Source organism: Myodes glareolus, chromosome 20, assembly GCF_982192425.1.
Source record: "Myodes glareolus chromosome 20, mMyoGla1.1, whole genome shotgun sequence".
In the NCBI taxonomy this organism is placed as follows: domain Eukaryota; kingdom Metazoa; phylum Chordata; class Mammalia; order Rodentia; family Cricetidae; genus Myodes; species Myodes glareolus.
The window spans coordinates 2938204-2953771 of NC_142045.1; the positions used below are offsets into that span (position 1 = coordinate 2938204).

The following is a 15568-nucleotide window of genomic DNA, read 5'->3' on the forward strand; positions in this document are numbered from 1 at the left end:
GACCAAAGCAAGACTGAAAGCCACAGGAAAAACTCCAATTCTTACAGTTTCATGTCTGATGTCAAAGAGCTTAGATAATTCTCTCCTTCCAGTTTTGCTGTGGCAACATAAATCTCTCTTTCGTAGCAGGTTTCTACTGCCTATGCTCATCTCTTGTAGGCAGATATCCATGACTTTGGAGACTCTAACATTTTGAGATATTCAAAAAAAATTATGTTTAACTTTCTCTGATGTGGGATTTTCCTTCTGTATGCTGTGAATACCATTGGTTAATAAAGAAGCTGTCTTGGGACTGCACAGGGAATAGAGGTAGGTGTGGAAAACTAAACTGAATGGTGGGAGAATAAAGGTGGAGTTAGGGAGAAGCCACATAGTCCTACCGGAGACAAATGTCACAACTTTACCCAGTAAGTCACTGCCACGTGGTAATGCACATATTACTATAAATGGGTTAAATTAAGATGTAAGAGTTAGGAAATAAGAAGCTAGAGCTAATGGGCCAAGCAGTGATTTAAATAATATAGTTTCTGTGTGATTATTTGGGGTTGAGCAGCCAGGAAACAACAAGCGGCTCCTTGCAACATTTCTCACCTTTCAGAATAGCCTCTTTGGGCCACTTCTTCACTCCCAGACTGTATGCAGGGACTTCTCTGTAACACTTTGGCCTCAGTGGTTCTTTTTCACAGTGAAAGAAGGTCCAGAACACCTTTCCTCCTGTATCTTTCATAACACTAAAAGCAGAAGTGTATGAATGTTACTACTAAGTTTCATTGACAAATTGGGATGGCAGCTGATCTCATTGAATAACAATTGAAACATCTGTTCTTATTGCTTTTTAGATGCAGAAAACACCTTAGCCCTCCCCCTCCACCAAATTGGAAGCCTAAGCCTGTCTGTGTGAGGGCATCCTTCCTTTTATTCCAATGCAAATTTGGCCTTTACTTAATCTCTCTCTCTCTCTCTCTCTCTCTCTCTCTCTCTCTCTCTCTTCAACTTAAGCCTTAGCTCCAACCTTACATACTGTACTATCCACTTTCTCTTAAATATGTTTATTTTCTATTTCTTTTTTATCTTCTTCATTTTCATTGTAGACATTCAAAGAAGTGATTATTTATAACCACACCACAGAGTCCATTATTAGGCTGCCTTGAAATTTTCTATGCTAAAGAAGTTAGTCCATTCCTTTTTATTTCAGCTTAAGGAAGGGTCTTAGGATGAAGGCAAGAAGCAGCCAGTCTTTGCCGAAGAATCATAGGAATGGTCTCTAGACAAGTTACTAATATTATCCCCTTCTAAAACTTCTAAGTTGGGCCTTCATAGTCTACACTGCTCTCCATACTATTGTCTTCCGAACTTACTAGAATGGTCGTTTGAGCATTCAATCACTTTCCAAGTGTAAAGTCCCAAAGTCTTCCACATTTAAAAAAATCACAGCCAGCCCTGTGAGAACAAAGTCCACTTCCTGGTTCTGATCTCTTTGTCTATCAGTTACTTTTCTGTTGCTGTAATAAAAACACATAATCAAGGCAACTTACAAAATAAGGAATTTAATCGGACTTAACAGCTTTTGAAATTTAGAGTCCATGGTGTTAGACCAAAAACATGACAAAGGAACAGCTGAGATTTCACATCTCAAAACTGCCAGCAGAAAACAGATAGTTCACTGGGCATGGTGGGAAATTTTTGAGGCCTCATAGCCCATCCCTGTGACACACCTCCTTTACCAAATTCATACCTTCTAATCCTTCCCAAAGTATTCTACCAACCTAGGACCAAGTCTTCAAGCATATGAGCCTATGGCAGCCATTCCCACTCAAACAACTACAACAAGTTTCTCCTTAACTTTTAGAAAAGTTGGAGAATGCATTTTGTCATGAGTTTGTACCTGGGCATCCAATAATTCATCATACCCTTGGACACAAAGGCATAATATTGTGCATATCCTAGAAAATTTCACAGCTCTGTGGGAAAACAGTTGAATGGTTTTCTGGTTCACATAATTCTATATGGTGACATCTGCAAATGTCTGCTTTAGGACCTCATCATGCGGTTTGTTTGATGGGCATAATTTGTAAACATTGTATACATAAAAATAGTAGGCTCTCTGATGTGGACAGAGACACAGGGATCCTTATTTCTCATACCATGTCATTAGGCTGAATGGTGTCTTATGCAAGTTAATACTTTAATGGTTTAACTATAAAACTGTGGCTTTATGTTTGCTTTTGTGTATATGTGCGTGGATATGACTGTCTAGGTAAATGTATCTACTCAATTGTATATACACATGTAGAAGCCACAGAACAAATTTAGGTGTCATTCCTCACCTTTTTCTTTTTCCACATCCTGGAACTCACCACATTTGCTAACTTCCCAGGCCAGTAATCTCCAGGAATTCAACACACCCCAGTTTTTAGATTAGATGCACATACTATGGTATATACCCATTGTACACTTCAATTAGGCAAAGTCATGGTCTTCGGTAAGTCCATACTGACTCACCTTAGAATAGTTACAATGATGAAGCTCTGTCTCCAATAATGTGATTGTGTGACACTAGACAGTCAAAGGAATAGAAGAAACTTGACTGGATCAAACAAGTAGAAGCAGCAAAATGTTGACAAATTGTAAAGTACAAATTCTTTTGAGGAATTTCAAGATAACCAGGAGAGAAAAAGTAGAAATGTATGAGCTTATTACAGTGTGATTAACACTGAGGAAGGTGGGAATAATTGGTCCTGCATAGCAGCAACAATGTTATAATCAATCTTTCATGACTTGTAAGTTCATTTGAAGAATAATATTCGTGCTCTAACTCTAAGGAATGACATTCTGGTCCACTTTCTAATGTTGTAGAAAATTCTAATGTGGGAGCGCCTAACTTTTAACACTGGAATGGGTTTCATTGACAATTACCCTGGAAGGCATGCAGCCTATTAGCAGCAATTGTACATGCCTGTAATGTAAATATCAGGTACTCATTTTTTTGTCATGTAGCATGTTATGGGTGCTGGTAATATATAACTTCAAAATATAATGATAATATCGTGGGTGCAAAGAGTAATATTAATGTCAGTAATATCATGAGGTATCACTGTTGAAATGTTATAATGGCTTCACAGTGGTCATGATTTGTCCAGGACCCTTTCTTAGAAAGTATCGAACAGTCAGGCTGTTTTAATCACTTCCATGCTATAGAAGTAAATGATATATTTAACCAAATCAACTTTAGGAAAGAAACACATGTTTGACTGACAGTGGAAAGATATAATCCATCATGGGGAAGGCATGGCACTGGAGGCTTGAGACTGCTGCTGCTCCCGGTTCATTTGTAGTAGGGAAGCAAGGAGAGAGAACTTGAGACACCCGGTAACATTGTTTCTGAGGTAGGGAAGCAGAAAGATAGGGATGAATGCTGGTGCTCAGCTAACCTCCTCCTTTTTGTGCAGCCCAAGATTCTATCCTATGGAATATTGCTGCTTCCTTCAAAATGGACTTTTCTTCCTACACAAATCTAATCTAGAAATTTCAGCAAAGATATGCCCAGTTTATCTCATAGGTGATTGTGTTTTCTGTCATGTTGACAGTAACTATTTGGTATCACACAAATACACCAAAACTCTAACTCCAAAATTATCACAAGAATTTTCACTGCCCCGTTGATGAATCATGCATTAACTTCACAGGTCCATTTTAATTAAAGTAATGGGGTAGTCCACAGAGGAGTCAACCTAGGTAACAATGTCACCTTGTTTGTATGTGCATAAGGCTACTTAGAGTGAATCCTGTGATGTGAGTATCCCACAAGGAAAACCAGGTGTGAGTATGGGTTATATGTCCTCATCTTCAATCTTTATCCTAACTCTATGCTTATAGCTAGACTTGTGATGCCTATTAACTATGTTGTGGGGAGCAATGTGGAGCCATGAATAGTCCTATTTTATCTTCTGTACATCATATATATCAAAAGTGCCAAGTATTAAATTGAATTATTTCAAATTTACTTCCCATTCAATATCCAGAGGCAGAATTGGCAACATGAGCATATGTAAAATGAACATTCAACTCTGATACAGCTTCCATCTCCATTTTGGCCAAAGACAGAACATGATTGCACTAAAGTAATTAAATAAATAAACAGTCACATAAATGAAAAAGTTGAAAATGTACATCTAATATAGAAAGAAATGTCAAACCAATGATTGAGTGATGATATATGGACTACTTTTAGAACCAGGTTGGAAACATGGAAAATAGAGACAAGATAAGTGCTGATAGATGATAGGTTGATAGTAAATATTAGATAGATAGATAGATAGATAGATAGATAGATAGATAGATAATAGACAGACAGATAGATGGATGAATGATATTAGACCTTCAGATCAATAATAAATCACTGACAATTGGTAGATAGTAGATAAATTATAAAACATTGCTCAATATATGATAGATAGATAGATGGAAGTGAGAATGAGTAATTGTCAGGAAGTCTTTGAAACAAAACTAGCCAATGCACTATAGTTTTCGAGTAATCGTTTCTCTCCATGGTCTTCATTCTTTGATGTTTTATTATACCTGTCATATCTTTAAAATTATTCCATAATGTCTGAAGTATTACCTAGCATGGGGAAAGAAGCTTCAGGGCTGCATTAATATACCTCAGAAATAAACATCAACCTTCTTATAAATATCATGTCCATTTCAAAGCTGTCCATTTTTATTTTTCATTCTGTAGCATCTTATTATTGAATAATATCTTTTTGTTATCTTTACAACATTTGTGTATATTGTCATTGTACTGCATAGTTTCATGCAATCTTGACACATCCTATAGTCATCAGATGAAAGAGCCTCTGATCAGAGAAGAGAGTTGAGAAAGCACCTCCGTCAGACTGGTCCATAAGTAAGCCTGTAAGGCAATTTCTTAATTAGTGATTGATGGTAAAGGACCCAGATCATTATGGGTGGGACCAACCCTGGGCTTTTGGCCCTGGATTCTATAACAAAGCAGGCTGAGGAAGACATATGGAGCAAAGCCAGTAAGTAGTACTCCTCCATGGCCTCTACATCACCTCCTGCCTCCAGGTCTCTGCCTCGTTTGAGTTCCTAACCTGAGTTCCATCGATGATGAACAGTGATATGGAAGTATAAACAAAGTAAACCCTTTTATTCCCTACTTGCTTTTTTGGTGGCAGTGTTTCATCTCAGTAATAGAAACTATAATTAAACCAGACATCAAAAAAAAAATTTTGGGAGTTTCAGGTGAATCTGTTAACAATATGGGCTTTCAGGTAACTTCCGTAGCACTATGGGTTTATGTCATTTTTGTTTTAGGAGTAAAGATTCAATATAATTAGTTTTTTCACTAGAATTTACAGAAGAATACAGTACCATTTCAAGACAACAAGGCTCATGTTTTTATGGAGATATTATGCTTATCAATTAGTTGGTTTGGGAAACTATTCCTAGGATGATTCACAGTCACTCAGCATAGTGTCACTGCATGATATAACAGCTTTTACTAAGGAAATAGTTAAAAACAAACCATTTCTTTAATCTTCTAACATACCGAGACTGAGGAGTGAGGATGGCAGAAAGAATTGTAGGAAAGAATTAGCACAGGATGGCCGCACAGTGAGGTCTTTACCCTTTTCTTTATTTTTAGTGAAACCACACCAATGGCTCTAACCCTGCTGCCTGTGGTTAATAATAACAGCTGCCTTCAGCATGCTTTCCTGTCAGTGTTCTCTAGTAGAAATGCTGTGGGTTATTGCTTTTCTTTATGGGCCTTTCCCCATTTGTAAAACTAAGAGGGTGGAAGGGGGAAGAAACCACATGATTGTTCTGCTCAGTTCCTTTTCTGCCCTTTGGATCTATGAAGAATCATGTTGCAATTATGTGGGCAAGATTCTCAGATGGAAAATGCTTTTCACATCTTCCTGTTTCCTCCTGTGCTTTAGTTGTGAGGATGTTCTGAATTAATCTCTGTGTCAAGATGCAGTAAGTGCTTCCACCCAAGTTAGCACAATAATATCCTACAGACATTCCACACAGTCCTTTGCAACTTTAAGATTTATTTATTTTTATTTCTGTCTCCGTGTGTCTGAGTGTGGATGGGTATGTTCACTTGTGAGTACAGTTTCCTCAGAGGGGAGAGAGAGCATTGGATCCCCTGGAACTGGAGCAATAGGTGTTTATGAGCCATCTGACGTGGGTGCTGGAACTGAACATGGGACTTCTGTATGGCAGGTAGACTGTCTTAACTGCTATGACAGCTCTCCTGTACATTAGCAGCCCTGCTGCCAGCCTGTGTAGTGGCCACTGATGCCCTGGTTTCATCATCATATGCTATCATCGATTAAAACCCTGAGTTTAGTGAAGTGCCCTAAGTTTCATAATGGCAAAAATGGCTTTCAAGCACAGAGTTGACTGTCTTTCAAACCATTTTCCTCTCTTTCCATTATCTTTCATCCCTCCTTGCCTTGTTCTCTCATTCTTACTGAAAGAATGCTACGTATCTGAAAACTTTCAATATGAAAAAATCCTGATAATTTTTCAGATATGTATGGATGTTGTGTTGACCAAGGTTCTCTAAGGGAACAGAAAAGGAGGCATACATATATGGAATTTATTAGAGCATCTTACAGGCTGTGGTCTAGCTAATCCAGCACTGACTGTTGACCAGTAGAAAGTCCAAGAATACAGAAGTTGTTCAGTCCATGAGGCTGGATTTCCCAGTTATTTTTTTTAGTAAACGCTAGAATCCTGAAGAAGTTGACTCTCATGCCAGTGAAGGGACTTTCCAGCAGAAGTGAGGCCAGATAGATAAAGAGCAGAAGCTCTCTTATCTCTATGCCCCTTACATAGGCTGTCACCAGAATGTGTGGCCCAGATTAAAAGTGGATCATCCCACATTAAAAGATTCCCATTTCAAATGATTTAACCAAGAAAAATTCCTCACAGATGTTCCTAACTACTTGGGTTTTACATAATTTTAAATGGAGTCAAGTTGACAACCAAGAACTGTCATCATACATGTTTGTGCATATATGTGTGTGTTTGTACTTATTTAGAAGCCAGGGGGAACCTCAGGTGTCATTCCATAGATGTTATTCATCTGAATTTTTCATTGGAGATTAAAAGAATGTATGTATTTATGTTTGGAGTGGGGCTGGGAGCTGTGCATGTGAGTACAAACGCCTGTGGACACCAGAAGAGAGCACTGGGCTCTCCTAAGATGGCATCTTAGGAGATAGTTGTAGATAACTAATGTGGGGCTTTCTAGTATACTCTCTTAACTGAGACATTTTCCCAACCTGTTTTTGTTCCTAAGAAAGACTCTCATTGGCCTGGGGCTCTCTAACGAGGCTAGGCTGTCTCCACCAAGAGGTCATCTTTCTATCCTTGACCAGCACTATAATTAAAAGCTTGCGTTGCCATTCCCAATGGTTTTTAAAATATCACTTCAAGGCTTAATTTTCAGGTCCTTATGCCTACACAGAATTGTTTCATCTCTGATAATGATGGGTTGTTTTAAAAATGCTTAGGATATATAGCTGTTGTTGTTTTCTACCTATTAAATTGTTCTTTAAGAAATTACCCCTGGTATTGTGTTTATTCTAAACTTACATAGCTATTTTGTCCCTGTCAAAATTTCCTATACAATGCAGTATAACCACTGTTTACATAGCATTTATCTTTTATTAGGTATCAAAAGCAACATTGGGATGATTTAGAGTATATAGTAGGTATGTGACACAAATATGCTATGCTATTTTCTGTGAGAAAGCTGAGCTCCTGTAGACTTTGATATGCTTTAGAATGTCTTTGAACAGTCTCCCCAGGGATAAGGAGAGAGATTGTATTGGTCAATTTTAAATGAATAATTTGCATTAAATATATAGTATAAAGTCCGTGAAATAAAGACTCATAAACGTAACTCTTAATACTATTTTCCCCCATATTAACTTGAGGTTGAGCCCTATAAAGAACAAAATTCTTGGCTCTTTCTTTAAAGTATAGAATGCCTCAATGCCATTGTCTGTATAGAGGCTTCAGGCGAGACTTCATTGTAGCTTGAGTGACCCACTGTTTTTGTCCTCTTCTCTGGACTTCATTCTTACTTTTCCTGCTTCATGCTGTTGTCTACGCAGAGGACAAGATCTGGATGACAGTTCAGCACAACAGCACAGAGCTGACTCGGGTACAGGGTTCCAATCCTGAGAAGCCCTATTCCATGACCCTAAACTACGGTGGCAGTATGGAGCAGCTGGAGGCTCTGATTGACGGCTCAGAGCACTGTGAACAGGAGGTGGTATATCACTGCAGGAGATCTCGCCTGCTTAACACACCAGGTAAGGTCCTGCCCTTCTTTATGGTACCCTGAAACCCACATGTCAATACTCTATGTTTTTTTTTCTTCGCACAAGCTAGGGTCATTGAAAAAGTGGGAACCTCAATTTAAAAAAATGTCTTCAAATGATAATTCTCTTAGTGACTGATGTGGTAGTGCCAAGCCAATTATGGGTGGTACTATCTTTGGGCACGTAGTCCTGGGATATATAAGGAAATCAATAAAAAAAAATTAAATCTGACAATGCCAGGGGGAGCAAAGCCTCAGTTCATGTTTCCTAGTTCCTGCCCTGACTTCTCTCAGTGATGGAGTGCCACTTGAGAGTTGTTAAGCTTTCCTTCCCAAGTTCCTTTCATCATGGTGTTTTATGACAATAGAAACACTAGCTAAGGCGTCCAAAGAGAGGGGTATTTGACAAAAAAAATGACTGCAGTGTGTTTGTTCTCTCTGCTTTGGGAAAAGATATGACTCAAAGAAGGCCACGAGTCTTGGCTTTGATATGGAGGGAGGCCTGTTGAGTCTGTACTTATCACTATATCTTCAGAATGACATAGCGATAATACCCACCCCTATCAGCTGTGGAAATGAAGAGATTTTTGTGAGAAATGCATTTGAGGACAGGGCATTTGAGATTGATATGGAAAATATGACAGTTGTACACTGCTAGAGAGGACAGATGGCATCAGAGGCACCAAGTATCCCAGTTCTTACACACAAGCGTTATGAGTTATGTCTAAAATAAAGGATATCTAAGGAGTAAGCACCAGTCAATGAGACTAACAAGTTCTCTGTTTGCAGAACTTCTGTTACCTGAGGAAAAGAGATTTTAGTGGATAAAAAAGTAAATTTTTATATTTAATGAATTAAGCAGCTATTAAGATGGGGTTTATCAAGTAACATTCATTTCCGTTTAACTCACTATGTATCTTAGAATACCTTGAATCTTTGGTCTACCTGTTTCCACCTCTGGAGTGCCGAGAATACAGAAGTATACATATTTTCTTCCCGGGAATACTGGCCTTCAAGCTCAGGGTTGTTGTGCATGTTTGGAAATCACTCTACCAAGGGAGATAATTCCTATCCCTGAGGCTTCATTTCAGAAAAAAAAAAAGGCTAACTCCTTTTATGTTCTCCAGTTCTGTTGTTTTTTGGTGAATGAATGGTTTGGTCATTATGTGTGAACTAGTTGTCTCTCCTGCTGTTGAGATGTAACACCTAACAAAGCACCCAGAAGAGAGGCTGCCTTTGTTCCTGGTTTAAAGCCCATCATGCCAGGGGAGGCATGGTGGTAACAGCAGGACGGCCTGGGGTAACAGGAGCATGGAGCAAAGGCCTGCTCGTCTCCTAGAGGACCAGGAGCCAGAGAGGGTGATAGTAACACTCAGCTAGGCTTTTCCACTTTGCTTTTCACAAAATGCATAGACGGTTAGACAGACTAGAGTCTATGTTACCCTGGCTGGCTCGGAACACTGTATATAGAACAGGTTAGACCTGGACTCTTAGAGATCTACACATATCTTTTTCTTGAGTGTTGAGATGGAAGATATGCTCCACTCAGCTCATGTGGAGTCGTTCATTACCACCAACATTAATTCATCCTCAAAGTCACAAGGGTTACAGATGTCCAAGGTAGAGTATCGCATCCTGTCAAAGTCACAAGGGCATCAGGTGTCCAAGGTAGAGTATCACATCCTGTCATGAAGTTCAGTATCCTGTGGCTAGTGTTTGCAGGCTGAGAGTGGCTGGGGAACAATAGAGACAGAAATGTCAGTAACGCATGAGTGCGAGACACCTGACTAAGTACACCGCACTGCCTGACTAATCTAGAATCTTCAAGGGAAGATACCGTTCCACCTAAGTGAATTTTCCAGATAACTGTCACTTATCCCTTTAAACCCTGAAAATATTTTCAAAGAAATTTTAACTATTTGAAATGAAAATCTTTTCCCAATGGATTACATGCCTCCTTGCCTTCTTAAACACAGAATTCAGAACAGAAAATGGAATCCTTATTTTGATGACTCAGGATCATTATTGTGAAATCAATTCCAGAACTGCTGTTGGATTCGGCCATGCTTGTCAGGCTGATAAGATCAGTGCTGCCTCTCTGTGCTCCTTTCCTTGCATTCCATTCCCCACACATCGGCAGACTTGGTTCACTGTCTGTCTCTGTGAGTAGGTCTCTGTCCCCCGATGATTAAGATGAACTCACGCCACCGTAGCTCTTCTCAGGGTGTCTGGCTCTAGGAACTGCCCTCCTTTCTTTTATTTTTTCTTGTCTTTTTCCAATGATTGTGTTCTGCTGAAAAAATAGAAGTTTTCCCAGTCTTACTTAGGGTCTTTCCTAAAAGACTGACAGTCATGTAAGTTAGGTTATGTCATCTCTTTTATTTATTTATGTGTACATGCATGCATGCACATGTGTGTGGGGAAGTTGTGTGTGTGCCGTGCACACATGACCACAGTGCCCCTGGAGGTTATATTTAACAACCCCCCCAACAGATAATTATAGGCTGTTGTGACCACCCTATGTGGGAGTATGGCAACAGCACTCAGGTCCTCTGGCACAGTGGGGCACTTTTGCTGCTGAGCCAGTTATGTCTCCAGTCCCTGTTATTCCTTTGTGTGCATGCATTGTCTTCTTAACTAGATTGCCTTAAGTTCTTTGAGTATAAGTTTGCATTGGAAGAGAATAGATTTGGGAAGGGGCAGCCTGGAAGTGATGTCTCAATATAGTTCTTACCTGAATTGTGCCAGCTTGCTTAGTTTCTACAGTTCAATTTCACCACATGTTAAATTTACACAAAAATTTAAATGCATAAGGATGATAGAATGATAGAAAGACAAACAGCCTGGAATTTAGAATGTACCCTGTCTGTCTCAGGCATCCAGTGACCAGTATCTCTGCTCTCAGTTTCCATCTCAGGAGAAAAGGAGCACAGTGGATGCGATGATGAGGAAGAAGCTGAAAGGGAATTTCCTTTCTATTATTTGTTCATTGAAAAATCTATACAATGAGTTTTTCCGATGTCTAGCCCCTCTCCTCCCAGTCCCTCCAGATGCACACCCAGTGCCCATCCAACTCTGTTTCCCTTTTTTAGTACCCACCTAGTTTAATTCACACTACCCATGTATTCATGGTGCTGTGGCCTTCCACAGCAAAATGGTCGACTTATCAGGGATTACACCTTATAAGAAAATTGACTCTTTCTCCGGCCACTATCAGTTGCCAACGCTCCTCAGCTAGGGTCAGAACTTCATGCCTACCTCCCTTCTTTATGCTGGTACTTTTGTCTGGCCTTAGATTGCACATGTCTGTGCTTGCTGTCATAACCTCTGAGCTCATATGTTCAGCTGTCCCGTGGTGCCCAGAGGACACTGTTTGATTTTATTCACTTGCTAAATTTGAATATTACAGTCTTTCTCTCCTATAGTAGTAATCTCTGAACCTTTGGAGGGCCTGTGATATAGATGTTCCATTTAAAACTGAGCATTGCCCAGGCATGTATTCTATGACCTTGGCTAGTTGAGAGTCTCTGTTAATCATCAATTCCTAAAAAGAAAAGATTTTCTGAATGGGGTTGTGAGATGAATTAATTCATGGGAATAAGAAGTCATCAGGAGTCAGTTTAATAGTGTGTACATGAAACAGAATGATAGTAGTAGGCTCTTAGATGCAGAGATTCACAGTAGAGCAGTGGGCTGAACACACAAGGTCCAGTTGAAGAGTGGGAGGAGTGAGAATATGAGCAAAGAGATCAAGACCATGTTAGAAATACCTACTGAAACAGTTCGTCTAAGCTAATGGGAGCCCACCAACTATGGCCTAGCAGTGAGGGAAGCAGAATAGGACCAAACTAGGCCCTGTGAATGTGGGTGACAGTTGTATGGCTAGGACAGACTGTGGAGCCTCAGGCAGTAAGATAAGGATTTATCCCCACTGCTTTGTTCTGGCTTTTTGGAACTCAGTTCTTTGGGTGGATACCTTGCTTGCTTAGATATAGTGGAGAGGGCCCTGGTCCTACTTTACAACAATGTGCTAGACTGACTCCTTGCCCTCTATGAGGAGTGGATGGGGGCTGTGATGGGAGGAAGGTGGGGGAGAGAGGGAGAAAAGAAAGGAATGGGAACTGGATTTGGCATGTAAAATGAGAAAAGATTGTTTTTAATTAAATATATATTAGTATATATATGTATATGCATATATATATATATATAATTAGTGGGCTCTCTCCTAGGACCCATGACCAATGCCCAACAATGCTCCCAGGTATAAATTTGATCCTGTGGCAAGGGACTTAAATCCACCAGAATGTGGTTGGTTCCTTGTATGGTGTTCTTCCTGCTAGAGTAGCAGCGGGCCGGTCTTAATAGATCAACTGGTATTATATCTTACAAGGTGTACAGACAGTTGGACAGATGATATTCTTCTTATCCAATAGGGCCTTACCATCAGTTTCTGGAAGATAGCCAATAGGATTGGCGATAGCCTGTGCCCTTTGTGTATCTATAGAGCCTTACTGGTCAACAACTTCAAAAGAAGAAAGTATTTTTTGAAATTGAGCTTTTCATATGTAAGCTTATGGTGTATAATAGAAATATCATTGTCCCACTATAAGATGACTGTAGTAGTTTAATTCCCTCCGTGTGTGTGTGTGTGTGTGTACATGCTTATATATATATATATATATATATATATATATATATATATATATATATATATATATATTGCAGTAGTGGGTAGAGGTAGGTTTCCATTATTATCTAATTGCAAAGTAGATTAAGAAAGGATTCCCAGCCATATTATAGACTTATTTATTTATCCTTTACATCACACCCACAAAGGAAAGAACAAATAAGGTTGCTGAGATCCCTTAGCAGCTACAGTGCTTTACTGTCAAACCTGGAAATCCCAGTTCAATTTCCAGGATACATATAAGAGCAGGAAATGATAAATGCCCATAAGTTACCCTCTGATCTTCACAAAAATTCTCTAGGGCTCCTGTGTGCACAAGAGCACACACACACACTAAGTAGATACATACATTTCATAACATATTTAATAAGCCAACATAAACTTATCATTAATTGACTTTTACAACCATAGTTTATCATCTTGTACAGGTATTTCAGATAAACAGTCTCTATTTGACATGGACATGCAGCTATATTATTCATGGGGCTACAAGGATCCTTGTGAACATAACAGATTATATATCTAAGATAAATACCTTGACATACCATTGCCAGGACAAAATGTGTGCATATTTTCAAGAATTTTTCCCGCTGTGACTTCTGCTGTATATCAAGGTGGGGCCAGTTATATCACTGATAATACAGGGGAACTGTATGCCCATTTCCAAGCAATGAATATTACCTTAAACTTCTCATTTCAGTGTTGGTATTTTATGGTTGTAAAACATCACCAAAGACAGTTGTAAATAAGTTCTGTGGAAAGTAGTAATTATGCATGCACATATGAAAGAGAGGGAGGGAGAAAGAGAGAGAGATATTTTACTTCATAAATTGCAATTAAATGATAGTCAGATGTCATGGTTAATAAAAACTATAAAATGTTACAAATCGCATCTACAGATGGACTTAAGTTGGCAGAAGGTGTGGAAGAAGTCTTCTCACCATTGCATTTCATTATCTTTTTTTCATGGATACTGAAAAAAAGGAAGCAAAGAAGGAAGCAGAGAGAAAAGGAAAACATACCCAAATGGCTACTGGTGACCAAGGTTTCTTATGACTGAGGCTATGTGTTATAGTCACATAAGCATTCTCTCCAAACCAAGCCCAAGATCTGCACAGAAACATTTATTATTCCCACATAACTTGATTAATGGCAGAAAGCTGAGGAGAGGCTAAGCTATGCCTTACATCAACCTCTCCTGAATTCAAACACACTACTGTTAGTATGGAAAGCTCCACTAATCTAAGAAAATGGGAATTTCCAGAAAGAATGCTTTAGTATAAAATTCTTATTGTGTAGAAAAATAAATAAAATAAAGTAAACTAAAAAGACACTATAATAAATAAATATAATAAATAAAAATAAATAAATAAAAAAGACACCACATAGCTGTTGGTGTCTGGTCAGATTCCTGGGAAATACCCAATGACTGTACCTCTCAGCTCCCTGGGACGTGGACTGTGGCTCACTACAGCAATTCCTTAGTTCTCTCTCCATGCTCGGGAACTTGCTTGGTTATCTTCACCAAAGTAACAGTGAGAACAGAGAGGAGATGGGCAAATGGAGACTATGCATAGTGTATTGTAGAAAGTTAAGGCCTACCTGACTTAGAGGAGTCCACCTAGGGTCTCCATGGTGCTGTTAGAGTTCCTGATCATGCCTGGTCAATGACAGGCAAAAACACCATGTCAATGAATAGGAAGGCCTGGGTGCTGGGAATGTATATAAGTTTATCCCCATTGCTAAATGAAAGAGTCTGCTGCATCCCTTTCACTGGAGTCCTGTCTTCTGTGTTGTTGATGTTGCGCCTTCTCACCCCTTCCCCCTAGGAAGACATTAGTGCCCAGCTAGTGTACCACTGTGCTTCATTTATTCAATTGGTGAGTCAACCAAGACGCTCTCATTTTCTGAGTATTCCTCTGCAATTTTCCTGCAGATCTACTCATAACTGCCATTGCAGGTGATATGAAACCTTTCTCTGTAACTGAAGCTGTGTCCTAGAAAGCCCACAGTCACAGGACATATGCCCTGTAACTTTCTTGCATCCGCAAATTTCCCACTTCGTTTGCTTCTTCTTGCCACACCTTTGTGCAAAGCTAAGACATCACTACAGAACAGCTTTTCAGAGCAGGGAAATAGCCAGGCTCCTGTGCTCAGCAGCCCCTTTCACTGCTCACTGCTGGATGAAGCAGCCATGTGCCTCTGGGTTAGGGTACAGCCTGTCCTGGCTGAGTTTGAGCTCCTCTTACACCTCCGCATCATGCAGGAGATCTAACTCTGGACAGGAGCCGAGATAACTGCTGTATTTAGCACTCTACCACGAAAGCTTACTTTGGGGTTCCCTTCCAAGCAAAGCTGCACATGGTCCTTGGCACAAAGGATAGCTTGAGATTAATTTAATCGAGATTAAACACAGATGTATATTTGTACACTCGTGTGCATACATGCCCTCCACACAAGCGTTTATTCACATTAAACCTCACAAACACTTTTGTTTGTTGTTATCTTCCAAAACA

General features: G+C 39.5%; 1 protein-coding gene across 1 annotated transcript in view; it reads left to right on the forward strand.

Annotated features, from left to right (window-relative positions):
• Positions 1 to 15568, forward strand: part of LOC148118756 (contactin-associated protein like 5-1-like) — a 918003-nt gene that overhangs the window by 640994 nt on the left and 261441 nt on the right. The window contains exon 13 of the mRNA XM_087899418.1: positions 8157 to 8357. Coding sequence (XP_087755544.1) covers positions 8157 to 8357 — 201 coding nt within the window. The remainder of the gene's footprint in view (positions 1 to 8156; positions 8358 to 15568) is intronic.